At 34.5% G+C, this 26,226-nt stretch overlaps 2 protein-coding genes across 2 annotated transcripts in view; both read right to left on the bottom strand.

Annotated features, from left to right (window-relative positions):
* Positions 1 to 3,317, bottom strand: part of LOC117111859 — a gene marked incomplete in the record, with an annotated part of 8,917 nt that extends 5,600 nt beyond the window's left edge. Inside the window, 3 exon segments of the mRNA XM_033254871.1 lie at positions 1,234 to 1,572; positions 2,363 to 2,388; positions 3,136 to 3,317. Coding sequence (XP_033110762.1) covers positions 1,234 to 1,572; positions 2,363 to 2,388; positions 3,136 to 3,287 — 517 coding nt within the window.
* Positions 3,318 to 4,311: 994 nt separating this feature from the next.
* On the bottom strand, positions 4,312 to 23,986 carry LOC117111863 (semaphorin-2A-like). Its single transcript, XM_033254876.1, has 12 exons — positions 23,814 to 23,986; positions 20,329 to 20,489; positions 16,267 to 16,382; positions 15,508 to 15,582; positions 14,222 to 14,341; positions 13,145 to 13,292; positions 11,721 to 11,852; positions 10,246 to 10,370; positions 8,924 to 9,038; positions 6,716 to 6,776; positions 5,627 to 5,780; positions 4,312 to 4,560 (listed from the first exon to the last, which is right to left on the bottom strand). Exons 2-12 carry the CDS (start codon positions 20,456 to 20,458, stop codon positions 4,336 to 4,338), a joined length of 1,401 nt encoding a protein of 466 aa, XP_033110767.1. The 5' UTR covers positions 20,459 to 20,489; positions 23,814 to 23,986; the 3' UTR covers positions 4,312 to 4,335.
* Positions 23,987 to 26,226: the final 2,240 nt, after the last annotated feature.

Below are 26,226 nucleotides of genomic sequence, written 5' to 3' on the forward strand. Positions count from 1 at the left end.
GATTTGAATAATTGCGGATCAGAAATGATACGTAATTGAGGAGGCAGAGAGTTCCAGAGTTTGGGAGCAGAGAAAGAAAAAGAGCGTTCACCGGTACGAATATGCTTGACTCGTGGAGTAACAAGTTTGAGGGTTTGAGAAGAACGAGTAAAACGGGAAGAAACCTGTTTGTCTATAAGCGAACAGAGATAAATTGGGGCACGACCATGGAAGTATTTACACAGTAATTATTCAATGGTATTATTTCACTGAGATATGTTCAGAGTATCTGAACATTTTTCCCTCGTGTTAACGAGTTCTTTTATTTGTTCAGCAGTTTTTAAATGTTTTCTCATTTTTGTTAATAATAATAACAATAATAATAATAATAATAATCTCCCTATAATTGAATACGATCCAAAAACAACCATTAGTTATGTGTTGAACTTTCAAATTGGTGCAATTCAGAGCCTTGTTAAAAATGAAAATAATACAACGTACAAGTACAGCCAGCATTAGTCAATACAACCAGCAATGAGGAGTAAGGAACAATGGGTTTACCACAAATAAAAGTGTGTGTGTATAGTTTTTGGCTTAGCCTAATGCACTACTGTATGTATTAAACGGTGTAAATAAATTGCATTATCTGACCAGAAGAATAATGCAGTTTGATGAGGTAACATCAAACATGGAAAGTGCTACAATATAAAATATTATTCATTCAAGCTGTAAAATTTGGTCGCACACTTTCATTAATTTTATCTAACTCAATTGAAAACCAACTGTTATCCTTATGTGCCCAAGATATGATACACAAAACATATAATCCTAATCTACTTACTTTAATAATAACAATATAATTCATAAGAACAACATTAATAATAATAACAATAATAATAACGATAATAATGACGACAACAATAACAATAATTATTATCATTATACATTAATATGATTAATTAAGGCAGCAATTAAAATGCTAAGTAAATTGTTTCAACTGTCATCTAATACTATATGGTAATTCATAAGAACAATACTAATAATAATAATAAAGATTATAGTAATAACATTAATAAGATTAAATAAGCCTACAATTAAGATGATAAATTATATTAACTGTCATATAATTATTAACTTTACTAACCACTCTTTATTTTATAAAATTTGTGTTTATTAGTGGAAAATGAACAAATAATTTAATAAAATGAAGGAAAAAGCAAGAAAGGTATATGCATAATAAAAATGTATAAATACCTTTCACTTCTACTTTTCCACTTTTCTGCCACACGGATACACCGCTTTCTAAGATGTTGCATTTATATACGCCCTCCGTTTTTTTGTTGACGAAGACCCTCAGATAACTTTGCACTTCATTTTCAATTACTTTACCATGAGGATTCTCATAGTTTATTTCCCCTTGGAGCAGATACTCATATTCCTTAAATTTACTCCCAATCGTCAATGGGTCACCATCCTTGAACCATTCCACCTTCAAGGAGAGACCCTCCTGTACTGCTGCATGACAAAACAGGTAAACCACGTCTCCTTCATCTGCAGTAACGTCTTCAGGACCAACTACCTCAGTCAGATTTACTATAAAAACATATGAAATGTCTGTAAAACTCTGTCAACTCTATCAAATGTGTATGATGTGCCCATTATTATATTGAAATGATGATGTCATACTACACCCAAATATGGACATCATTTATTTGTCACATCAAATTCTATAGTGTGGAAAGGTTCTTACTTAAATACTTAAAGCTTTGTCCAGACTTTCACAGTTTTTTGTTTGCCCATATATACAGTAGTCATGATATGGCTATATATATAATCATGTGATGTGACCCTATCTACAGGGTAGGCATGTTTTTGTCAAATAAAAAAATTAATAGTTAATTCAAATTCAAATCAGATTTTCAGTAAAGTGTAGTTTGTACCTCGCATTATGTTCTACCTCCATACCAAAGGGAAAATTTGTATCCACTATTGTAACATCATTTCATCTCGGGAACCAGACTCAATAGGGCGCCCCCTATGTTGTGGTAGTACGGTGTTTTTTGTTTCATTGTGTTCATAAAAAAATGAGGATAGTGGACCTCTTGCCATTCTAGACTCTTTGTCAGTAGTCAGTATGGTACTCCTTCTATGTTACAATAATAGATTTTCCAACTCTCATTTATAGCCCGACATGGATTCCAACACACGGACGTTGTTGCATTTATTGGTCTTTACAATGAGCGATGATTTCCAGTATGTATACAAAGTTACCTGATGTGTATGAGGGATGTAATACACATGGGACTGTGATATTGTAAATAAAATTTAGGAATAACCTATTCTGAAATACCATAAATTGTTTCTATCAAAAAATGATACTTACACATGTGTTGACACTCAGTATCTGAACTAAAGTGGATCAAAAACCAAATTATTTATTTGAAATGTATGCCATATTTAAAATGAGGATATTATACATGTTAATTGTATACAAAACATACTGTATAAATGTATGATATACACATCAGTTACATGCAACATGGATCTTTTGTTAAGCATTTTTGGAAATCTAAATTGGCATAGGCACTGCAATCAGGGCCGTAACCAGCTTTGGTAATGGGGGGGATCTTTTTCCATCTGAGAGGAACTTTTGGTGTCCAGGGGTTGTCTCGAAAAATGTTGAAAACCATGACCGCCACCTTTAATTCAAAATGCTCTTCTGGTGTGTTTGAGCTGCTTTCAAAGGAATTACAATTTCTGTTAATTAAAACTGACTCAGTTTGATATGTGCAAATATTAGAAGAATCGGCAGTAAGTTATAGATACCATGCAATATTGTTAGTAGATCAAATTATAGGAAGTCAACAGGAAGGATCATATCATATACAATCATCTTCCTTTACTGTGCAGAACGTCTTTTGAGTATAGTCACGCATAAAAACTACAGTGCATGTCACAGCCTTATAAGGCCAAGGTACACATTGAAAAGTGTATAAATCGCACTTATAAAGTTGTGTTTTGTGTTGGTCTAAAAGAGCAGGACTCCCTATTCTGTGGGGGGGGGGGGGGAATCGTCCGATTCCTCCAAACCCCCTGGTTACGGGCCTGGCAATGGTCAAACATACTGTATTTAGGTATAATGTAAATATCACTTACGTGCAATGTGGATCTTTTGCTAAGCATTTTTGGAAATCTGAATTGCTATAAGCACCGCAATGGTCAAGCGGAATCCTTTGAATTGCATTTTCAGTTCCAACAAAAATCCATTCATAATTTGGCCAGAGCTCCATTGTCAACACAGGTTCCATTACCTATATGGATAATAACACTTCATATTTCATATGTCCAATTTGCACTCATTTAAAAAGGTCAAAAGATTGGCCAATGAGACAAAATGAGAAACCATTTTACAGATTTACTCAGGGGTTACAAGTTGGCGGGAATCCCTTGGGGAGATCTAAATAAATGAGCTTTCTTTAAAGCATATTTAATTTTATTTTGCTACACATGGTTGATACCCATTGGTACTGACTTCCATGAGACAATTGATGATGAATGCACTATATAATTGCCAACACAATATTAATGAGGAATAATTAACATTTATACCGTGCCTTTTGCCAAGGAATACAAGGCACTGTAGCTGTTATAGGAAGCTTTTGATTTGTGCGACGACGCGACGCTAGAACGGAATCACTCATGCGTGACCGTCCTACCTGGTGTCCTACGTTCTCTGCATACGTAGATTTGGCCAAACTGTGTTTCAGAATCTACTCGACAAAGCGACCTTAACGTTCTCGCATGCGCAGATGACTTTTAGTGATGTCATTACGTTCTACGTCCTACCGTCGTGCAATCAAAAGCTCCCTACTATTGCTCTTGGTCATTGCATCCATATTAGCAAACCAGTACAAAGTGCAACCTCCTCCACTCCCTTAGGGGTATTCCGAGTCGTGCAATTTGATACGGATTAATACATTCAATGCCCCGTCATTTTACAAGGTACCCATACTCCTGGGAGGAGAGGAAAGGTAGGTAAAGTGGCTTGACCAAGGGCACAAAGCGAAATTCACAGCGAAGGTTCAAACATCCGACCTCAAGGATTGATAGATCAAAATGCATCCGCTGCGCCAACCAGCCACGGATCCAGTAGGGAAGCATGGTGGGGCTACTAAATTTTAAAATTTCAATGCATATCAGTGTTTCGTATTGAAACAAGTGCTACATGCTTATCTATTCTAAAAAATGTTGTTACCCCACCCCTTGATTGCCAACCACTCCCAATTGAAGGAACAGACCTATATCATTTTTTAAGTTAAATGAATGAAGAAAATCCTATAAAAATCGTGAAATTAATTACTTACCTGTCCCAATGTAAAATATGTCATATGAACTGAAACTCTTTTCAACAACCAGCTGTGAGAAACGAACATCGTTCAGTATGAGCAAAGGTTCGTCAGATTTCCGATTGAGTGTTGGCGACATATCCTGGTTGTAGTTGGCCAAATTGGGTACCGGAGTATCAACAAGTGAATATGATCTTATAAGATCATAGTTAGATGTCGGTTGTGGAGAACCACACTAGCAAAGAAACATTAAAAAAAAATCATTATATATTGAAAATAAACTAATAAACGCATACAGTAAAGGGCTTTCAGGCTAAACCATATGGCTGCATGACGTTCCTGAATAATTGAGAAGGGAAGTCAGTGAAAGGTACCCCCACATGGCATGTGAACCTAATGGCCCGGTCACACCTTGACGATTAAGCCAGAGTATGCCGACATATCAAAATTACTCTAAAACACTGGCGTACTCTGAACTATCTATCTAACTTTTGCCCTGGTCCGTCAAATTTTCAATGAACAAATTTAGCCCCTATTATGATATAGAACCCTTGGTATAGTTCATAACTTTAGAGTTCTTTACAAACTTCTAGTTTTCAGGTCTTCATCATTAACATAATCATTGTCACACAATTTTTTGAAGCCATGATTAAGAGAGATAATCCCAAAATTTTCATTATTTTATCAACGCTATTTGTCTTTTAATATCATCATGCATTTTAACAAATCTCGCCATCCTTTTACAACCGTCAGCATTGTATGCTGGACTTATGTGTATATTCTTTTGTTTTCACTGAATACTTGGGCTGTACAATGGGAGACAATCTCCTACTCTTTTTTGAAGCGTGAACTGTGTGTTCATTAATGTGCACATGGGCCATTTTGCACACACGACCAACGGCTTAAACGTCTCATCTGGAAGACGGTGCGCTAATGAAACTTGTATTTCAGCCCTCCAGCTGAAACACAAAGAGAGCAGCAATGGAAATTTATACCGGGGACCAAGAGATGATCTCCATGGTTTAGCGCACTAGCTGACTGAGCTAAGCTGCTCTCACGCTTTTGTCTCCTTCCTCGCTGGAATGTTTATATAACTCGAGTATGTGATGCCCATACCATTTCTGTCTCCACATTTAAACTACCCAGCCACATTCAACTTCTCTCCTCTAACACAGTTACTAATTTGTGATCTTGACTAGCCGTAAAGATATAATCTTACTAGCATTAATCTATATTTTGGGATGAATTTTCAAGGGTTCACATTGTACATAAATATTAATGTTGCATCGTTGGTTACTTACGCTTCCAGGTCTTGGGACTATGGGTGGGTCTGAGTTTGGATAAGGAAGCCAGAGAGAATTTGCAGATTTCTGTCCTTTTAAATCAGCATATTCAACCAAATATTCAATTTCTTTCATGCTATAAGCACATAAAGCAGAGCCAGACTGACCATACCTGTAAGATAATCAAATAAAGAATAGTAGGCCTATAGCTATAACAATACACCAATAACAACAGCTAAACCCCAATTATCTATACTAATAGGAAGTAATCGTTAGACTCCTGATCAAACCCAATGACAAACTTGCAGTTTGCTATCAGAAAAAAATTAATGAAGGGGGTCTTATCCACATTAAATGACATTGTACTCAACATGAATTCATTAAAAAGTACATAGAGCTTTTTCTTTATAATGCTGTACATAGTAATTTTGATTGTGATAAACAAGAATAAATGTAGGCCTACAAACAACATGTATGCTATTCCTAGCTGCGTACATGTAGTTCACTCCTAGAAATCTAGAAATTTTAAGAGAGCTGGCCAGGGAGGGACTTTCACCATAGTTGGGGCTTTCACCATAGTTGGGGCTTTCACCATAGTTGGGGCTGACGTAAGAATTCATGAATATGGCAAATCTTGATGGCTGGAGATAGCACTCTCTGACTTCAATTTGAATATACATTTCTTTTCTTTGTTAAAATAATTTTGACAAATTAGGGAGGGGGGGGGGGTGGAGAATCTACCATTGAAAATGTGGACCTTTGGTAATTTGTGGGGAAGGGGGGTGTGCACACCCTTCGCACCCCCTCCTCTAATTTGTATGCATATGGTTCATGATGCAGACCCAGCTAACATGTATTTGCATAAACATTAGTACCATCCTTCTGTAAGATACTATGCCATGGTCTTTCCATTTAAAATTGTTTGTACAGTATATATGACTCCTAAATATGGGTGTCAATTTGTCAATTAAGTGTGCAATAGTGTAACTTGTATTCTGAAGTTACAGTAAGCCTTTTATTGGTGAAATGCATGGTCATTCATTTTTCTGCGTTGAATTTCGTTTGCCATTTGGAGGCCGAAGATAATTTTAGTACAAAGACACTTACTCTTGTGTAGTGAACACACCAAAAACGATGTCCGAGTCTAGTGAAGTCTGATATACATCCTCTGAAAAAAAAAAAGTGTAAAAGAGTGTACATATTGACAGGGACAAAACAAGATTTGACAGCAGAGGTACACCAACTATAAGATGTGCATAATGTAACAACAAGGGAAAGTGGAAAAATGTACTTACTTCTTAGTAAAAATTAAGGCACAGGAAGAAAACTAGTAATATGACAGAGAAAGCTAGCAAATAATATGTAAGAACAGGTAAATTATGACTGAGTTGAAACACTAATGTATGATCATATAATACTCTACAGGCGAGGTAACAAAAAAAGGTAAATAGTTATAAATCTTAATGGGCATAAAAATGAGTCGGATCAGGGCCAGAGTGAATTTTTGATTTAACAAGACAGACTTTGCCATTTCCAATTTACATACAAACAATCATGCACTGTACAGTTTTATGCTCAGTTTCAATACTACTTTTTACTCATGATCGGTGTTTGGCCCTAAAAAACAAGCAGTTTTCCAGCCAAAGACGTTTAGAAGGCCATTACTCTCTAAAGCACCTGTCACACTGTAACGTATAGAACCAACGTATGCCAACGTTTATCAAAATATTGGTTTACGTTCGTGTAAGTTGACATTATAATAATAATAATAAATAATAATGACTTTATTTGAAAACGGAAAACTTGATCACAAATTAAATTGTTTTTTACAAGGCCGTTTCTGAAGTACATAATAACAACATTTAAATTACAAAAACAATTACAAGACAAACAGAAATAAAGAAGTAAAAGAAACCAAAATAGAACAATTACTGTATTATATTATGCAAGTAACTTTCAATTATTTGTTAATAGTTTTTTAAAAGTTTGAACATTTGAGGCCATTCTCATATTGAGGTTTAGGTTATTCCAGACAATGGCTCCCTGATAGGAAAAACTTCTTTTCTTATATTCTGTGCTGGGTTTGGGTACCTTAAGTATGTCCTTAGACCCAGTCATGTATGTTGTATTGTGCTCTTGAAATTTGTTTTTTAAATAAGTTGGCATTTGAGAATTCATTATTTTAAACATGGTTATAGCTTCATCTTGATACAGTTTGGTGTTTAAATTATTCATGTTTAAGTTATTGAGTGTTTCTGAACTTGAATCATATCTTGCGACCTTTGTAATAATTTTAGCAGCCCTATTTTGTAATATTTGAATTTTATTTTGTAAAGTTTGATTGCATCGTCTCCACACAACATTGCAATAATTAAAATGTGGTGCAATTATTGACTTGTACAGCTTTGACTGTATGTTATTTTTTTGCCAAAAAAATTGAGCGTATTTGAGCGTATCAGGACTTAGAAGAAAAAAAATGAGAACGCTCGGCATACATTAGGTGAATGAATGTATTGACATTCATTCGTGACACGTTCGTAATACGTTTGGCATACATTGTATTCGTTAGCTGTTCGTTGGGGTATGCTGGGGTCGATTTTAATTTTTGGACATGTTCAAAATTTTGAACATATGCTACATACGCTATGTATACGGTGAGCATTCGTTGTTTGAACGTTTCGCATGTTGGGTACACGTTGGGTTTACGTTTTCTGTTCGTCCGTTGTTCGTCCAAACACGTTCAATCCCATCTGAAACATTGCCGTAGCAAATGCACAACGTATTCATAGCGTTTGTCTAACTAATGAGTAACGAATGGCCAGCGAACACTCAGCGTATACCGACCTACATCAATGTTTACAAGGCGTCAATACGTTAGGCATACGTGTGACATTCGCTGGGCATTCGTTGTGTACGCTGAACATTCTTTGGGTGAACGCTGCGAACGTGCTGTCATTTGTTAAATGGACGCTAGTAGTACGATGAGCATTCATTTCTCATTCGTTGGGCGTTCGTCTTTCACGCAAAAATGTTATTTTTTTGCCAAAAAAATTGAGCGTATTTAAGCGTATCGGGACTTAGAAAAAATAATGAGAACAATCGGCATACATTAGGTCTATTCGCTACTATGTGACAGGGCTACTATGTGACAGGGTCTTACGACAGAATGAGACACATTAAACCGCGGCAAATTCATGTCATAAAAGTTAACTAAGTAAGAATAATGTTTTGATCAATGAAAGGGAGAGAAAATACTGTTGGCCTATGACAGAGAGGTATAACTAATGAGAGAAGGCGTATAGCAGAATATCTTACGTAGATGATTGTAGTAAAATGGGTATTCTCCGTGCAAAGAGCAGTTGAGCCGTGCTTTGATATATGTGGTCCACATCCCATCCAGGTTACTATGTTTCTCACCACCCGTGTCATTCTATATAGAATTTGAAAAACCCAAAATATTAACTGTGAATTTCAAAAACATGTGTAAGTGTTGAGTTCTCAAATACTAATTAAAGCAAGACTTTTCTTATACCTTGTTTAGCACACTCGTCGCATGCCAATAATGATCATTTCAAATATTTTTGGCCAATTAGCACACCCACTACTACAAAAAAAAATGGTATTTTAAGAAAAAAAAAATTATAGTTTTTATTTATTACTTATTTTTTATTACGTCCGCCGCTGCCTTGATATCTCCGAAAATAAGATATGTACATTTTTCCCTAATTATATGAATTTGAAGCATTTAACCATCTCATTACTACATTGTTTAGATTCACAAATTCAATTTTATTTTTATTTTCTCCTCAATCTGGATATCCTGGAAAAAAATTTATTTTTATTTTTTTTTCTGCCCTCCTCTGATGATCTTCCAAAAAAAAGTTCGCAAACAAGGAATAAAAAAAGTTTCACCTAATGAAGGACGATATGTTACATGTGAATGCCTAATGCATATTGTTCTTTTGTCTGAGATGACATCATTTTCTTGGGCACCAATCTCCCGAAAGTTGTGGCGAGTGCCTTTCAGAAATCATGAAAGCCTCTGAAAACTACCGTAACACATATCACTTGAGAATTTATAATTATTGTATAATCGACTGTGTTCTGGAAGTCTGCTGGTGATGGGTATCAGCATGTGCAGCAAAATACAATTTAGATGCATTAAGAAAGCTCACTCAACGATCTCAAGGAAGTGGCTTCCTCAAACTTAGGACTCGAGCCTGCACTCTGACCTATCAGCAACAAACATGTCATTTCATTCAATTAAGCTGTTTTGCTATCTATGCCATGCTATTGTGTCATATTACAGAAAACTGCATGTACTCCTCTTCTGGTTATGTCAAAGGTCACAGATAATTAGCATACAGTGACAGACTATATACAGTACAATTGTTGTACTGCGTAGTAGTTCCTGATGCAATCAGGAAGGCTCCCCAATTCGACAGACCAATCAGCATCACCGAAAGCTGTCAACATGTGTAGCAATTGTATGGAAACAGAGCTTAAAAATTACTAATCTATAATAATAAAACTCAATGGGTTAATAATGAATTTATTATAAATATCATAATAAAAATTGCACGCATTTAGCATGCCATACAACTTAGCACAAAACAAGATAAAAAAGCAGTTCATACCATACAAACAGCTGCAACTCTAGAGAATACAGTTTTTCCAGCATTATCAAATTCTCTAGCAGGTTCTCGGAAGAAGAAATAAATGCGGCCGTTGTACGTAATCGGACTACCAACAAATTGTGGAGCTGAAAAAAATTACAACGTTTGAACATGGTTCAAATTATGTATGTATTCTTAAATTCGAAGCATTTTGGTGATGAGATCACAGATTGGGAGGGAGAGGGGGTGGTATAAAAGCTGTTTCTGACAGAAGTTTAGTTCTGGACCACTGACTGAGGGAGATGGTTTGGAAGGTGTTTGCATTAATCCTAAAACAGAAAATTTTGTGCCGCATGATTCTCTTGTCCATACTTGTCTGGGGGAGGGGGGTTGGGAAGAAATTGCTCCCCTTCCCTCTTCCTCCCCCAATCTGATGGAGCCACCACTGCAATGAAAGTGTGGTTCATCAAGGCCTTCAGGCTTCCTTTGCCTTTGGTGCCCCTTTACAAATTATTTTGTACTTTATGTTTCTAAATCGAAATTGCTGAAGCTGATAATAATCAACTCTGTTGACTGCTGCTGCATGTAGACCTACCAATTTATTGAATTAAGAAAACTTAAAACTCGTTTAAATGTTGGAAGCAGAAATCTTAAACTCAAAACAAAGACAGGGCAACGCAAAACAAATTTGGCTACCAATTTAAGAAAAGATAACATGGAGCAAGCAAATACATGTTTATTATATCTATTCTTATTTGGCCATATTAATTTAATTGTTTGTCCCAAAGCTCTCCTGATTCCAAAAACCTATTAATGCGGAATGCAGTTTTTTTTTAATTGTAGACCTGGGTTTTAAAAGGTCCGTTACAGGGCTCTGGTGTGTCAACACACAACATGTTGTAGGCTATATATTAAAGGAGGTTACGATTTAAGCGAGACATATATTTTCTTGAAAAAAAAAAATTTGAAAAACAAAGTTTGTACCATTTTGGGCAAGAACAATGTGCATAAATTTACTAATGCGCACAGGAGCTGTGAGATAAACAATTAAATTAATATGGCCTTAAACAATCAACAATAAAAATGTCACATGTTAATGTGACAAGTGGATTGTAATAATCCCATCAGTCTACAATTAATCAATTCTAACTACAGTCCAAATTTCTAATAATATAGCGTTCTCAGCGAATTCTGCAATCAAATTCTGTAACAACGCAGTGTAGGGCACCCTACTGCTATTGCAATTACTTTGAACTGTGACTTCTATCATCTACGTGCAAATTCTGGAACAACCACCATGGTAAAAACTAGGACACCCTCTCTCAATTACAATTACTTTTTATGCTACTTAAAATCGGCGCTTCTATTTTTTTACGCATAGAAACGCGGAGCGCACTATCTTGTAATTATAAGATCTTTGCTACAGTCAAATCAATTTTAAATCATGATTACTGGAATAGTAGCCAACATATTTAAACAATAAAAAACACAATTACCATCCAGCCACTTGTTGTATCCTTTATCGTTTACCATCGCGAAACCATCACTAATATTGAACATGTCACTACTGCGGATAATTCCCTGGATGCCAGCAGAGTTGTATGTTGTACATGTGAACAGCCTATGAACTTTTTTTTCAAAATACAAACACAAATACAAGATAGAAGATAAACTTTGTTGTAAAATGTGTTTTACATTAGAGATATAGTTCCACTCATTAATATAGGATATGCCAGACAAAATAAATTTTTAAAAAAAGAACAGTAATGTACAAAGTAATGACACTAACTGTAAATCCCATTGGCGATAGAAACGCGCCATTCGTTGGCAGCTCGCCACTAAGTGAACACCCATCCAGGGCTCCAGCTGCCGAAGCAGACGACGTGTGAACAGTAAGACAACAGACCGGACCGAAGTTTTTGCAGGGTATATTTGTCATTGGTGAAGTTTACTTTAAGCACCACACAAAAATTGTTATTTTTTTGTGGGGGAGGGGGGCGGGGGCCATGATGTATGTCTTAACTTTAAGTTTGGCTGAATAAAAGCATTCTTAATATAGGAAATGAAAATTTTTTTTAAAGTCTGTGGTTCTTGTAATTTTTTATCTCTTATATTTGTATTTTGTCTGTTGTCCTATTTTGTGTATGGTGATGTATAAAATGATTTAGTGGAATAAATTGTATAAAGAAAAATAAAGAAAAAAATCCATCTACAGGTAGCACTCTTGGGAGGACAGTAATGTTGAAGACATTGATACCTATGCATAGACAATCTCAAATCTTTAAAAAGTACTTAGTAATTTTTTTTTAAATACAGGAGGCCAAGGACGGAAATTTTACTGATGGAGGCCCAGACCACCTCAGTCCCAACATGGTTGGCGATGAGGTCTGCTGTCTCCAGATGCCCTGAAATTGCACTTTTCGACCAAGGATATTTAATACTGTACCACCTTGCTTAGACTTAAATTTGAATATCATTTTCTTTTTCCTATTTTTTAGAATTTTAAAGGTGCTTGGGCACAGCCGGGTCCCTCCTGAATTCGCCTATGGAATATATCCTGTAAGTATACTGTCATTGACAATAGCAAAATAAAAACAAATCCAAAATATTAAATAACTTGGGGTATGGCATACATTAATGATATTCATACTGGCAGAACAAAAATTGAACATCAACGTAGTTAACTTGTTCATAATGTGTAAATTACGTGAATATTATTTTCTTATAGAAGCAGCTGACTATTTAGGTAGCCTGACCATTAATTGTTTCTTTATGTATTAAAGTATATTGTGAAAGTATTTTGATTAAGAAATAAACCAGATTTAAACAATCAAGCATTGAATTTGTGAGCAAGTTTGTGTAACCGCAAATTATATATAGATGTTACAGGAATGTCAGTAAAACCTGTGTTTAATCTTACCGCTGTCTTTTACGGCAAAATATAACGATGACACATTTTGGTTGGGATTGAACGCACTAATCTCTCTCCCGTTCATCAATCCAGCATCGTTATCTTCCCTGGAAACTACACAAGTACCAGTTGGATTTCTGGGATCCCTTGTAAAATTCTTTAAAAAATATTTAAATAATTTCATAAGTAATCATCGTATTGAATTAATTAATTATAAATTGAATATATTTATTTCCTGAACATTTCTACAAAGCAGGTGGGCAAAGACCAGGAAGAAACAACTTGAGTACATGAACCCTTGCAGTAAGAGAAGCATATAGTACCCACCCAAAAACAGTGGGCTGGCTCAGGTATAAATTGTGAATAGAAAATGCCCCCATACTGTTTTCGTAACACTTATCATTATGTAATATTTGATTGAACTTTAACTTTCTGAGTAAGAATCACTACGGTAGAGAACTTTTAAAAATCATGCTCTATCGTAACAAAAATCGTGAATGTGTGAAAGGGGCATTATACACCATTTTATCAGTCTATTTTGAAACAGTGCCACCAACGTCTCGAAACTTTTCACTGGGGGACATCCAGCAGCCTAGCAAAGCAAATTTCGTTTTTCCAGACATTTCTTTTGAGTACTTCGACAACCTAAATCACTGCGTCCCTATTTTCTTTTTTCATTTTATTTGACATTCTGTTTTCAAAGAATAGCCTAAAGGGCTCTACAACAAGTTCGTGCACCAGTTACAGAGCACAGACAAACACTAGTAACTACGTAGAGCGAAATATGTAGGCCTCTGGATGTCCCCAAGTTGTAGTTCTTGGAAATTTTTATTTCAAATTAGTCTATACACAAAATGGCACACTCTTCCCATTTCATTTTCTTCTAGCTAGATTCTCCCCTCACTTAGTCATTGAGCATTCCCATTTCACCTTCATTTCCCTATAGGCCCACTCCAATTTCAATTCTCCTAGATACGCTACTACCTCACAACCACAAGCTCAACAACCATAATGAAAAAAAGTGCGCCAAACTGCTTTATTGAACTGGTATGACTAATTGACTCGATCCACAGATTGACAACCTACCTCACTAACGTAGTAACACAGTGGTCGTAAAGAATTTGTACCGCATACAAAGTATCTACGAGCTGGATTGGTATCTTTACACTCAATGATAGTTCTTATGTAATTCTGACAATAGTAGGCCTGTGGAAGTATACAAACCAATAAAAAGTTGAATTTCCACTCAGGTATTAGCAGATTGGTACAAGGAAATGAATTACAATACAGAAAAGCATATTTTTTTAGCCCTAAGATGTTAAACCTTATTTCAACCCCAACCATGTCACTCCCCACAAAAAAAAAATGATTCAAAATTGCTAGAGGGTTAAACAGTAAAATTAAAGTTATAATAATTAGTAATAATAAAAATAACAACAATAATAATAATAATAATAACAATAATAATAATAATAATAATAATAATAATAATAATAAATAATAATAAATAATTAATAATAATAATATTAATAATAATAATAATAATAATAATAATAATACCGGTAATAATATGCGCTAAGTCAGACTTCTTTTGTGTTATTTTCCCCTTAACGTCATGTTATTTTCCGTTCCCCTTAAGATAGGTTTTAGTAACATAATAACAACAAAAATAATAATAATAATAATAATAATGGTCATTTACATAGCACCTATATAATACTTGTATCATGCACATAGGAACCTCAAATCTGCTCAAAATACATGTTATTCAGAAACAATTTGTATTTTGATTATAAAATAGCAATAAAATTAAATAGCAAAACAATAATACAAAAACTAATTATCAGGAAGTCGCCATTCGTCTCCACTCTGGCGCAAACCCGGACACCTACCTAGGTGACTGGGCAAAGGAAACACTTTGCCCTGCCACAGACGACCGGGCGCTCAGAGACAGACACCGAAACGGCGGCTCTTGGAAGATAATCCGGACCACAAGAAAATAAATATACAGCCAACCATTGAAACAAGATGCGTTTTAAAGGTACGTTTAAATGTATCTATAGATATACAACACTTCAGTCTCAGGCAATTGATTCCAAAACCTAGATTTGACAATTTGAAATGATGTATCACCAATTGGTGAACTGCACAGATGATTATGAGTGTGTTGTATAAAGGTAAAAGAAACATTTAAATCAGACATTTTGTTATGAAGTTACAAAAGTTTCAAGATACAGCTGTTTAAAGAACAGTACTGTATTTGAGAAATCAGCCTTTAAAGTTTATGATTTCGGACATTTCTCAGGCAGAGACCATTACCAAATCTTAAATCTTTACATGAAGGAGTTTAGAGTGCACAACACAGTACCTACCTCTTCGTTAGTCTTTTCCTGTTGGCATGTTATCTCTCCAGATGGACGATCACACGAATTGAAAGTTAGACGATTCTAATAAAAATAATAATAAATAATTATAACAATATAAATAAAGAGAAGAATATGTCAGTTTTATATGCATGTTTTAATTCTTGTGTATCTAGCTATTTTTTATATATTTATCTATTTTTTGCTGTATTATTTTGTATTGACCCTTGGGTCGGCCTGTAATGTGTTTTTTGTAGTTAGATGTTTGAAAGTCTGTGGAAACTTTTATTCTACTACTCGGTTGTTAAACACCAATGTTTGTTGGAGTTCTGAGGTTTGGGTTTAAGAATATTTTAATATTTATTTAAGTGTTATTTAAGTATATTTCAATGTTTATTTAAGTCTAGTTTAAGAAAAAGATACCGAAAAAAGATTGCCAGTAGTAACATAATTTCCATATATCTGATTCAAATTAAATTGTTTGAATTTAAAATCTTTCATAGGGCAAACTGCATACCAAATGCAGATAATTGGAACTTATTTGGCACTACTGTATTACAATTTGTTTTAAATTCCATTAAAATTGCTAAGAAATCATAATTTCTTCACAAACAATAGAAAATCTCTGAAATCCATAATCTCAAGACGTGCTCAACAGTCTTTTGAAAAGGATTGAGGAAGTTGAGAGAGAGAACAGGTAATTGGTCAGTTTATCCAGTAAGTATTTACGAAGTAGATTATACAAATTTCTACAGATAGAGTACTTACAGTCTCTGTAAGATTATCGTCCAACACCAAAAGTGCATTTTTACATCCTGCCAAAATCTTCCCACTTGTTGTGCGGAAAAGTGTTCTGAAGTTCGAACTGCCATCAAATACTTTATCTGTTAAGTAAAGTTTAAGAAGATTAGAGGGCATACTTTCCTTTACATCTACTAAATAGTAACCGACCAAGCTTATTAGAGTATGCAAACAAAAATAAACCTGAAAAACAGAAAAATGCCTGAACTTCCTCCTATGATTGCATACAAGTCCTTTCGTTGAAACCGATGTTGTTAATCCATTCATATTTTGGACAGAATACAGCAGAACTGAATTTACTATAGTCAAAATATCTATTTTATTTTATTCAGTAAAAAAAATCCAATAATAAAATTAATGATTTTGTGCTTAAACTTTAAAGAATCTATAACAGATGGTAACCTCAAAATGAAAATCAAAAAAGTGCATGTTGTTAACACATTCGCTGCCAGAGACGAGTATACTCGCCCCACAGGGTGTTGCTGAAGGCGTTAGGGACGACTGTACTCGTTAAAATTCTAGCGTTCATCATATCTTTGTTATATGTACATTGTTAAACCAGACTTAACGGCCAGTAGTTCGGGGAAGAAACACAGACGATAACGTACAAATAACGTATGTATGTTTGTATTATGTTGCACATACTTGCACGAGTGGGGGGGGGGGCGCCCTCTGAGCACATACCAACCCATGCAAAATGCGAACGAGAAAACTCGAACTTGGCAGAGGCAATAAAAAGTGCTGCCCTCCCCTAATATTTATTATTATTACTTGTTTTGGCGGTTCTAGGCCTGATGGTCGAAATCCAGTTTGCCAAATGCCAGATTGCTGAGACCAATTTACCAATTTGCCGAATCTAAAATTAAAATGACTGTATTCCTTTGAAGTGGTGCTGCTATATATATACATGATGGTCTTTAATAAATTCTGAGTTTACATTCGGGTTTGCCTATTCCGTTACAATTAGTTCAAAATAGTAGTGTGCTGTGCTTTTGCACAATGATCACGACCAAATTTCGGCAAACTGGGTTCGGCAAACCTGGTTTTGGAAAACTGGCCAGGGATTTCATGTTTTCGGTGAACTGGACTCGTCAAACTGGGTTTTGGCAAAGTGGCCATAAACTCGGTAAACGACTTTCACGGACTGGTCGGATACTGTTTGGCACACGGAAAGGAACCTAAAAAAAAGGTCTGGCAGTCAATGTGTTAATAAGTAACCGAAATAAATCTTATCACCAAATTGTAAAAAAGCGTAATTTGCTTGAAATAATATTTAATTAGATTGGAATATGAAGAGTTATTAATGTGAAGTGTATGCACAGTGTTCTGTATGACCTTTAAACAGTCTGAATATTCAATCAATCTGGCATAATATACTGGTAGGCAGTTCCTGGTATTACCATACATCACACAGCTTTGAATACTAATCACAAACACAGCTTTTTTTCACAATGACTTGCTTAATAATAATAGCATTGTAAACTAGTATTTACACATCAGACAATGAGGAAATGAAACTATAAATTATTCAAGGAAACTGTAAATAATTATCATGAGCCTGTGCTCTAGATCATACGGTACTCTGGTTACAGTAGTTAGCATATCTTTTTCCTGTTTCTTATTGATAAAATTTACTGTATTTTTATCTGTTTATCATTTCTTTTTATCATTGAGCTCTGTCAAAAACAAATTTCCATATTGACATTAAATATTTCTGTATTCTGTAAGTAAGTAAAAAGTACTGTATATCTGACACAACTATATAAAGGAAACTAATAAATACAATAAATTTATATTATTTTTAATGAAAATGGGCTTGAAATGTGCATTATGGGAGGGATGACCTCTCACTAAAGTACAGTTAGTATTGAGGCTACAGTAGTGTTATTGATTACATATAAACAAAGAAAGCTTGATACAAATAATCAATTTTTCATACATGACATACTGTAAATAAACAAATCAGATGAAATGCCGTAACTGTAGGTTGATTGATGTTGTACATGGGTAAAATATTGAGTTAAAAAATTAACGAGACAATTGTTGAAATTTTATTTTTATTCCTATAACTATAAAGAAACTTAAAGTACTACATCATACTGTAGGCTTTACAGTAGGCTTAATAGCAAAATAAAAAATAAAAATAATCCTCTCATCCTCATCACTTTTCGAGCCTAGATAGGGTGATAAACTAATAATTCTTTTTTATAGGGCCTTGTAATAGCATTTCAATGCCTCCTAATTATTAAAATTACCTTGTGTCGGTCCAAACTATGGTGAACTTAACACTTGCCATGACGCTTGCCCATGATGCTTGGGAGAACACTGAATAGTATTATAAAATTAATATCAAAGTATAAATTATGTTAGGGTCATTCCGTGTCAAATCAACCAGATTTAAAAAAAGTTCCAGTATGACCCTCTCAGATTTTGATGAAACTCTATAAAAATGATCCACTATGTGAAAAACCAACAATCAAAAAAAATTAGGGTTATAGGTTTTGTAGATTCCGAGATATTGACACCCCAAAAAAGGGGCATGGCTCTTCAAGATCCGCAAATGCAATTTCCTCCAACTTTGGAAGCTTATAACTCAGGATTGGTAATAGCTATCAAGGTCAAACTTGGTATTCTAACTTATATTCCACCATATTACACAAATATGGCATCAGATTAACTGTTATCCCTTCTTTTTTAAGTTAGCTGCACTCAAAATAGCCACTTTGTTTAACGACGCAATTTTTTTGTGATTTTCAAAGTCACCCTGTGTCCATATGAGTGAGTGTATACATCTTAAATTACAGATATATTATCTATGGGTAGTTGTCTCTAGCCACAAGCAAGCACAGGCTAATCAAATGAATTAAAATGGAATGGCATTCATTCAAAGTTGGGACCAGCCCTAAAAAAGTGAAAAAAGCCTATGTTTCCCATTAACGGTTGTTCGTCATGTGGACAGTTAAAATCTTTTCTTAAATTTACACCAGTTAACCAGATATTAGATCTACTTATACACCAAATTTCAGCTTTGGTTCTCAGCTCCTAGATACTATGTTGAAGACTATACATATTGTAAAATAATCGGAAATAGCTAAATTTTTTAAGAGTTGGGTAATTCCATGCCATGGGATCATAGATTTTTAAAATTTTTTATACTGACAGTTATTCATGTGAATTGAAAAACCTGAAATTTTTAGACTCCAATTCCTGTTTGTTTTCCCGTAGCGGCAGTTTGATGTAAATGGGGGCGTGGCACAAATTAGTGCACTGTGAAATTAACTTTGATGTTCGTATGCTAATATCTTTGGAAGTACAGCACCTATAACTTTCAGATTTTGTGGTGTAGGAAATCTTTTACTGTTGATTCCAAATCTGCAATCAGAAAAACAGGAATTGGAGTCTCAAAATTCCAGGTTTTTCAATTCACATGAATATCTGTCAGTGTGCAAAAAATCTAAGACCCATGGCATAGAATAACCCAAGTCTTGGCAACTTTCGTTATTTCCAATTATGTTAACATATGTGTCTGGACCATTGTTCAGGTAGCTGTAACTCAAAAAGTAAATCTTTTTTAATCTCCAAATTTTTAGGAATCCTAACCCACCAGTATTACCAGTATATACACAGTAATAAACTTAACTAAACTTAAAATTTTCCCCAGATACAGCTCTCCAAAAATGGATGCCATTCCATTTTAATTCATTTGATCAGCCTGTGCTTGCTTGTGGCTAGAGACAACTACCCATAGATAATATATCTGTAAGTTAAGATGTATACACTCACTCATACGGACACAGTTGGAGGAAATTGCATTTGCGCATCTTGAAGAGCCACGCCCCTTTTTTGGGGGCGTCAATATCTCTGAAACTACATATCCAGTAGGGTTATAAGCTTCCAAAGTTAATCTTTTGTGTATGTTGATTTTTCACATAGTGGATCATTTTTAAGAAGTTTCATAAAAATCGGAGACGGTCGACCTGGGACCTCTGGTTGATTTGACACGGAATTACCCGTTAGTAATTTACATACCAACTATTGAAGCATCCCGGGTTTTCAGGTTGAACTCTGGTGGACTTATGTAACAATAACATTCGACAATTAACAGACAAAAAATAATGTTCACAATGTTATGCGATATTCCTTGTTGAAACAGCTGCATGACGATCGTGCTTTTGAAATTCTTCAAAACTCTTGATTAGTTTATAAAAAAAAAACAAAGAATGATGATTAGATAAACACATTGTAACCATTGAGTTATATGTATACAAATAATTTAATTCATAATTAAATTAATTACTAATAATCAAGAGATTTCAAAATGTTATTATGTCAATGTTTATCATATTTCATCTGATTAGAGAAACATAAGTTGTTCTAACTTCCTCCCTAATGTCCACAGGGGTCCCAAGTTAGAGTCACTTCTGGAGATGTGGTTGGCTTTACAATTAGTATTGTGAGCTTATATATTATTTTACTTTGCTGTGCATGATGATACCCATCACAAGCTGACTTCTGGGACAGTGCGGCACCAGAAGGGGTTGAGGAAGGTCAATTCTGCACCCTCTGTTTCCCCCCTCCCCCCGCACAGCCCTGGACCCAGTTGTCCAACAACACAACAGGTGATCGGACCAAAGTGATTAATTTGTCTATCCAAATTAACGTAATTTTGATTGTTAATCCCTAATCCCTACTGTAATTGCCTATCACTACTGTAAGCAAAATTTCGGGCCATACCAAGCCATAATGTAAATTTCTCCATAACCCTACCAAGGACTTGTATTCTGGGACCTAAACCCAGGCTCTAGTCGGCCCTTGATTCAGACCCTTGTTGGATGTCTGACCCCAGTAATATCAGCATATGTGGCAAAGACAAGCCAAACCAGTCACTTGTCGCAAATCGTGTTTTAGAGAAAATGGCCAGAACATGCTGGAATGTCAAAGTTTTAAAAACATGTTTTATTGCACTAAACTAACTTTTATATATCTATACATGCTATGCTGTTAATTTCCGCATTTTCAATGTTAAAACAACATTTTTTAAGGATTTAATAATATTTTTCTGCATGAGAAATGCCCAAAATCATAAACTTTGAAGGCTGATTTCCCATATATTGTTCTTCAAACAGCTGCATATTTCAATGCTTGTAAACTTCATAAGGAAATGTCGGATTTGAATGATTTTTTTACCATTTCATACCTCTTATTCTATTCTGTATTAATAACTCAAAATCGATTTTTGCGACGAGTGACTGGTTTGGCTTGTCTTTGCCACATATACTGTATTTCAGGAGACTCAGCTGTCCTGACTGAGAGCAGGGTTGTAGCTGTAGAAAATTAAGGGTGGATACTAAAAAATTGTCAGGGTGGGTGGGTAATAATGTTGGTCAATTCTAAATAAGTGTAGATTTTTAACGATAGTCAAGGAGGTTAACAAAATGTGGGTGGAGGGCCAGGAAATTAGATTTAGACTGGGAGAAAACACTTCAAGGCCATCCACCATAGCTACATCCCTGTGAGAGCATTAAAGATATGTTAATTAATAATATTATTAATATAAATTAGGAAAAGCATGCAAATATAGGCTAATTAATAATAATAAAATAAATAAATAAATTTAAAAAAATAAAAAAATATAATAACAACAACAACACAGTGGCTATGCTTACACCGATGTTTCAAAATATAATCCAACAGCTAAAACCGGGCGTTTACAGTTAACTTAAAGTGCTTGGTTGTAGAGAAAGATTATTATTACTGTTTTATTATTCATATTGTATAGAGTATTTGGAGATTTCTACGATATCTACAATATGGAAAGACAATATCAAATAAATTGAAAGTTAATAAAAATATAATTATTACAATTTACATCATTCAAATTAATTAAAAATGTGTTTATTGAACGTTGTACGAATTTGCTGAAATAAAATTATTGAAAGATACATTTTTGTGGTGTGTATATGGAAACTCGTGTATATACTTCTTGCTTCAAATCAATCAAAAATACAAAACATATAGGCCTACACATAATATACAACAAAACATAAGCATCGATAATATTGTAAGCTCCAATGATATTAAGATAAATATAATAAAATCCACTGGTTTGGCAGTATATTAAAATTATCAACATTCTTCTTCTTCAATGATTATCGACTATATAGCATAATTACTGTAATACAAAATAGGCCTATATAAAATTTGGTTTGATTATTAACATAAAAATGCATAATAATGTAGGTTCTACATTCGTACGGTTTCAAATAGATAAGACGAAATATATGAATCTTAACTAGGCCTGTATAGCAATAGATTAACCACACACACAAATAATAAATTCCATTTCACTTGGTTTGATTATCAAAATATGATTGCATAATAACGAACATTCGTTTGTTTCAAATGATAAAACAAATATATGAATCTGAAACATTAATACTGTATTTTGGAATAAAGTATAATTAATTAATCTTGCATTATGTAGACCTATAATAAGCGTAATTATTATAAGACGATTATACGTTTCATTTTTATATTTAAGCAAATGACTTTGCTATATTGTTAGGCTTAGGCCTACATGTGACATACTAAAATAAATAATTGTTTGTAAATAATATAAATAACGTGATTGTTTAAATTGTTTTATAGTTCAACGTTGTACTGAACTTGCTGAAATAAAATTATTGAATGTTAAATTAAGATAAATTGTTGAGATGTTTCATACTTCCTGCTTCAAATCAATCAATCATTTAAAAACGTATACCTGTAGGCCTAGACATAAGTTTATACAATGAAACATAAAGCATCAATAATTAGCTTCAATAATATTGAGATAAATATTGGTTTAGCAGTATATTAATCAACATGGAAATGCAATATGTAAATTAAGCGTATCAATAATGTTAATATAAACATCAAAAGCATTACTGTATAAAAATCATAAAATCCATTGGTTTGATTATCAACATAATAACGTAATGTTAAATTACAAGTATTAATATTATTAACTTGCAAAAACATTATTAACTTACACAAACCTAATAAAATCCACTGTTTTCCCACAAGAAATCATGGATACATGTGCAATAGATTAATAGGGGGTTACTGTTAACCACATTTGACCACACACACAGCATATACACAGCTTTGTGCCTATTTGGCGTTCCATACAAATATATTACGGCCGAAAAAGTGTACGGACGAACCGGACCAGCAGACNNNNAGACTAGCCCCCCCCCCCCCATACCTAGAATTAGTTGTGGGAAGCTCAGGAATGTACGTGTAGGGCTAGGCCTAGCTACTAATTATTACTACTACTAGTAGTAGTAGTAGTAGGCCTAGTAGTAGTAGTTGTATTATTAGTAATCTAGTAGGCCTAGGCTAGCTAGGCTGGGCATTAGCTCGAGTCTCTACTAATACTACTAGCTTGGCCTAGCTTAGGATTCTCGGCTAGGCACACGAATAACATACTAGATATTGACAGAGAAGCGTCAGGAAATCACAAAATGTCTTACCTATCAATAAATAATTGCCAGGCTTTAGAAAGGAATGTATTGCTAGTTATAACTTTGTTTAAAGGTGACTGTTTCCGTAATAATATGCCTTTTCCTTGAATCGTGTAGACATCTTGAATTGAAATGACAAACAACCCTATATTCAGTGGTGCGTAACCAACAAAAATAAGATATTCTTGTCATCATGTAAATCTAAAAATTAGCTAAATTTCTTGTCCTTATCTAATTAAAAAAACCTATTTTATTTTAATACACTACTTAGAATAGATAGAAGATATATATAGGCTTTTCTTTTCGAAGTGTCTATGCTTACGCCGTGTCGTAAGCATTAATCATAGGCTATGCCACCAAAGAGTAAATAAATAGAACAAGAGAGCAAAGTCCCGTTCGCGATTTTTTTTTCCGTACGAAACATTTGCATGAAACTTCACTCGGGCCATCTCGGATTGACTCGAGTGAGTACGATACGAGGAACAAGAGCAGACACTTCGCAATGTCGTGACGCTCGAGTTTTACTATTATTGCTCTTTCTATGTTTACCTACGGTAGGCCTATGAAATTTCACGGACTTATGTGATATTGTCACTGTGTAACTAACTGTGACCTTCTTGGATGTTATTAAATGTTAGTATATTATCTACAACAGCAACAGCTAGTACCTCCTGTTATACAGTGTAGATAGGTACAGTATACCAAAGGCTAGAGAGAAAGAGGATATAGCCCTAACTACAGGCCGAGGTCTTACCTAAGCCCCTCCTTAAACTAGGCCTAGGGTCACAACAGTCACGCTTCACATACTGACATGGACTGAAATTTTTGGGGGGAAAATGGGACAAAATTGAAGCATGAAATGAAAAATAGAGCGCATAAGAGAAATATTATTAAATAAATAATATACCATTCCGGCGTTATTGAACTTTTCTGATGACCTTTTGACCTCCTGAATTCTGCAATGAGATTTTCGGGTCGATTCAGCCGAGACGGCCCGAGTGGAGTTTCATGTAAATGTTTCGTACGGAAAAAAAATCGCGTCCCGTTCGCGAATTTTTTTTCCGTACGAAACATTTGCATGAAACTTTATTCGGGCCATCTCGGATTGACTCGAGTTCGATACGAGGAACAAGAGCAGACACTTCGCAATGTCGTGACGCTCGAGTTTTACTTTTATTGCTCTTTCTATGTTTACCTACAGTGGGCCTATGAAATCTTACGGATTTATGGGATGTACGTGTGTAACTAACTGTGACCTTCTTGTATGTTATTAAATGTTAGTATAATATCTACAACAACAGCTAGTACCCCTCCTTTATAAAGTGTAGATAGGTACACCAAAGGCTGACAGAAAGAATTAGATAAACTACAGGCCTAAAGCAGGCTGAGTTAAGTCCTACCTACCATAGGCCCTCCCTAAACTAGGCCTAGGTCCCTAGGCTAGGGCCCTAGGCTAGGGTCCAAGGCTGACACCAACAGTCACGCTTCACAGTGACGTTGATTGAAATTTTGAAAAAAAAAAGGGGAAAAATTGAAGCATGAAATAAAAAATAGAGTGCATAAGAGAAATATTATTAAATAATAATAAATAAAATATACCATTCCGGCGTTATTGAACTTGGCCAAACTATCCTTGTAATGTAATTAATGTTAAATAATAATAACAATAATAATAATAATAATAATAATAATATAATCATTTTAGCATTTTTACGTTGGCCTAAGCCTTGTAATCAAGAACCTATTTACTAGGTCTATAATTAATAACTAGCCCAAGGGAATATCTTTTGTGCTATTTCCCCTTAACGTCGGTTTTTTTTTTATGTTCTCTAATTTCTCCATTGTCTAAGTTCCTAAGGTAGGTTTTAATAACATAATAATGAATAATGAATAATAATAATAATAATAATAATAATAATAATAATAATAATAATAATAATAATAATAAATAATAATCATTCGGCATTAATTAACTTGGTCTAGCCTTGTAATCAAGAACCCACAGATACACTATTTAACATATAACTAGGCTTAGGCCTCATTTATACATTCATTGGTGCCGCTCTGCCATTTTGGCATTTCAATTGACATCCAGTATTTTAGAGCTGCCTATTCTCAGCTCTTCTCTTAATTTGAAAATAACTGTCACCCTGTTTCATTTGAAAGAAACGCGTTATTCCTTCCTCTTTGTGCTTTCCCCTGAAAGCGAATATTTTTAGTAGTTAGTAGGCCTAGGTAAATACTGTATGCAAAACCCAGATCTAACTAAAAATAAAATAAATAAAATTGTCACAGTATCTAAGTCAAGTTCAAATAACACTTTCCATTACTCGTGCAGCTTAATCAAATATTTATATGTCATTTTAAACGACCCATTACTATTAGCATGGTAACATCAATGTATTTTTTAAAAATTAGACAG

This window comes from Anneissia japonica, unplaced genomic scaffold (genome assembly GCF_011630105.1).
Source record: "Anneissia japonica isolate Jap-2015-1 unplaced genomic scaffold, ASM1163010v1 scaffold1203_len951721_cov167, whole genome shotgun sequence".
In the NCBI taxonomy this organism is placed as follows: Eukaryota; Metazoa; Echinodermata; class Crinoidea; order Comatulida; family Comatulidae; genus Anneissia; species Anneissia japonica.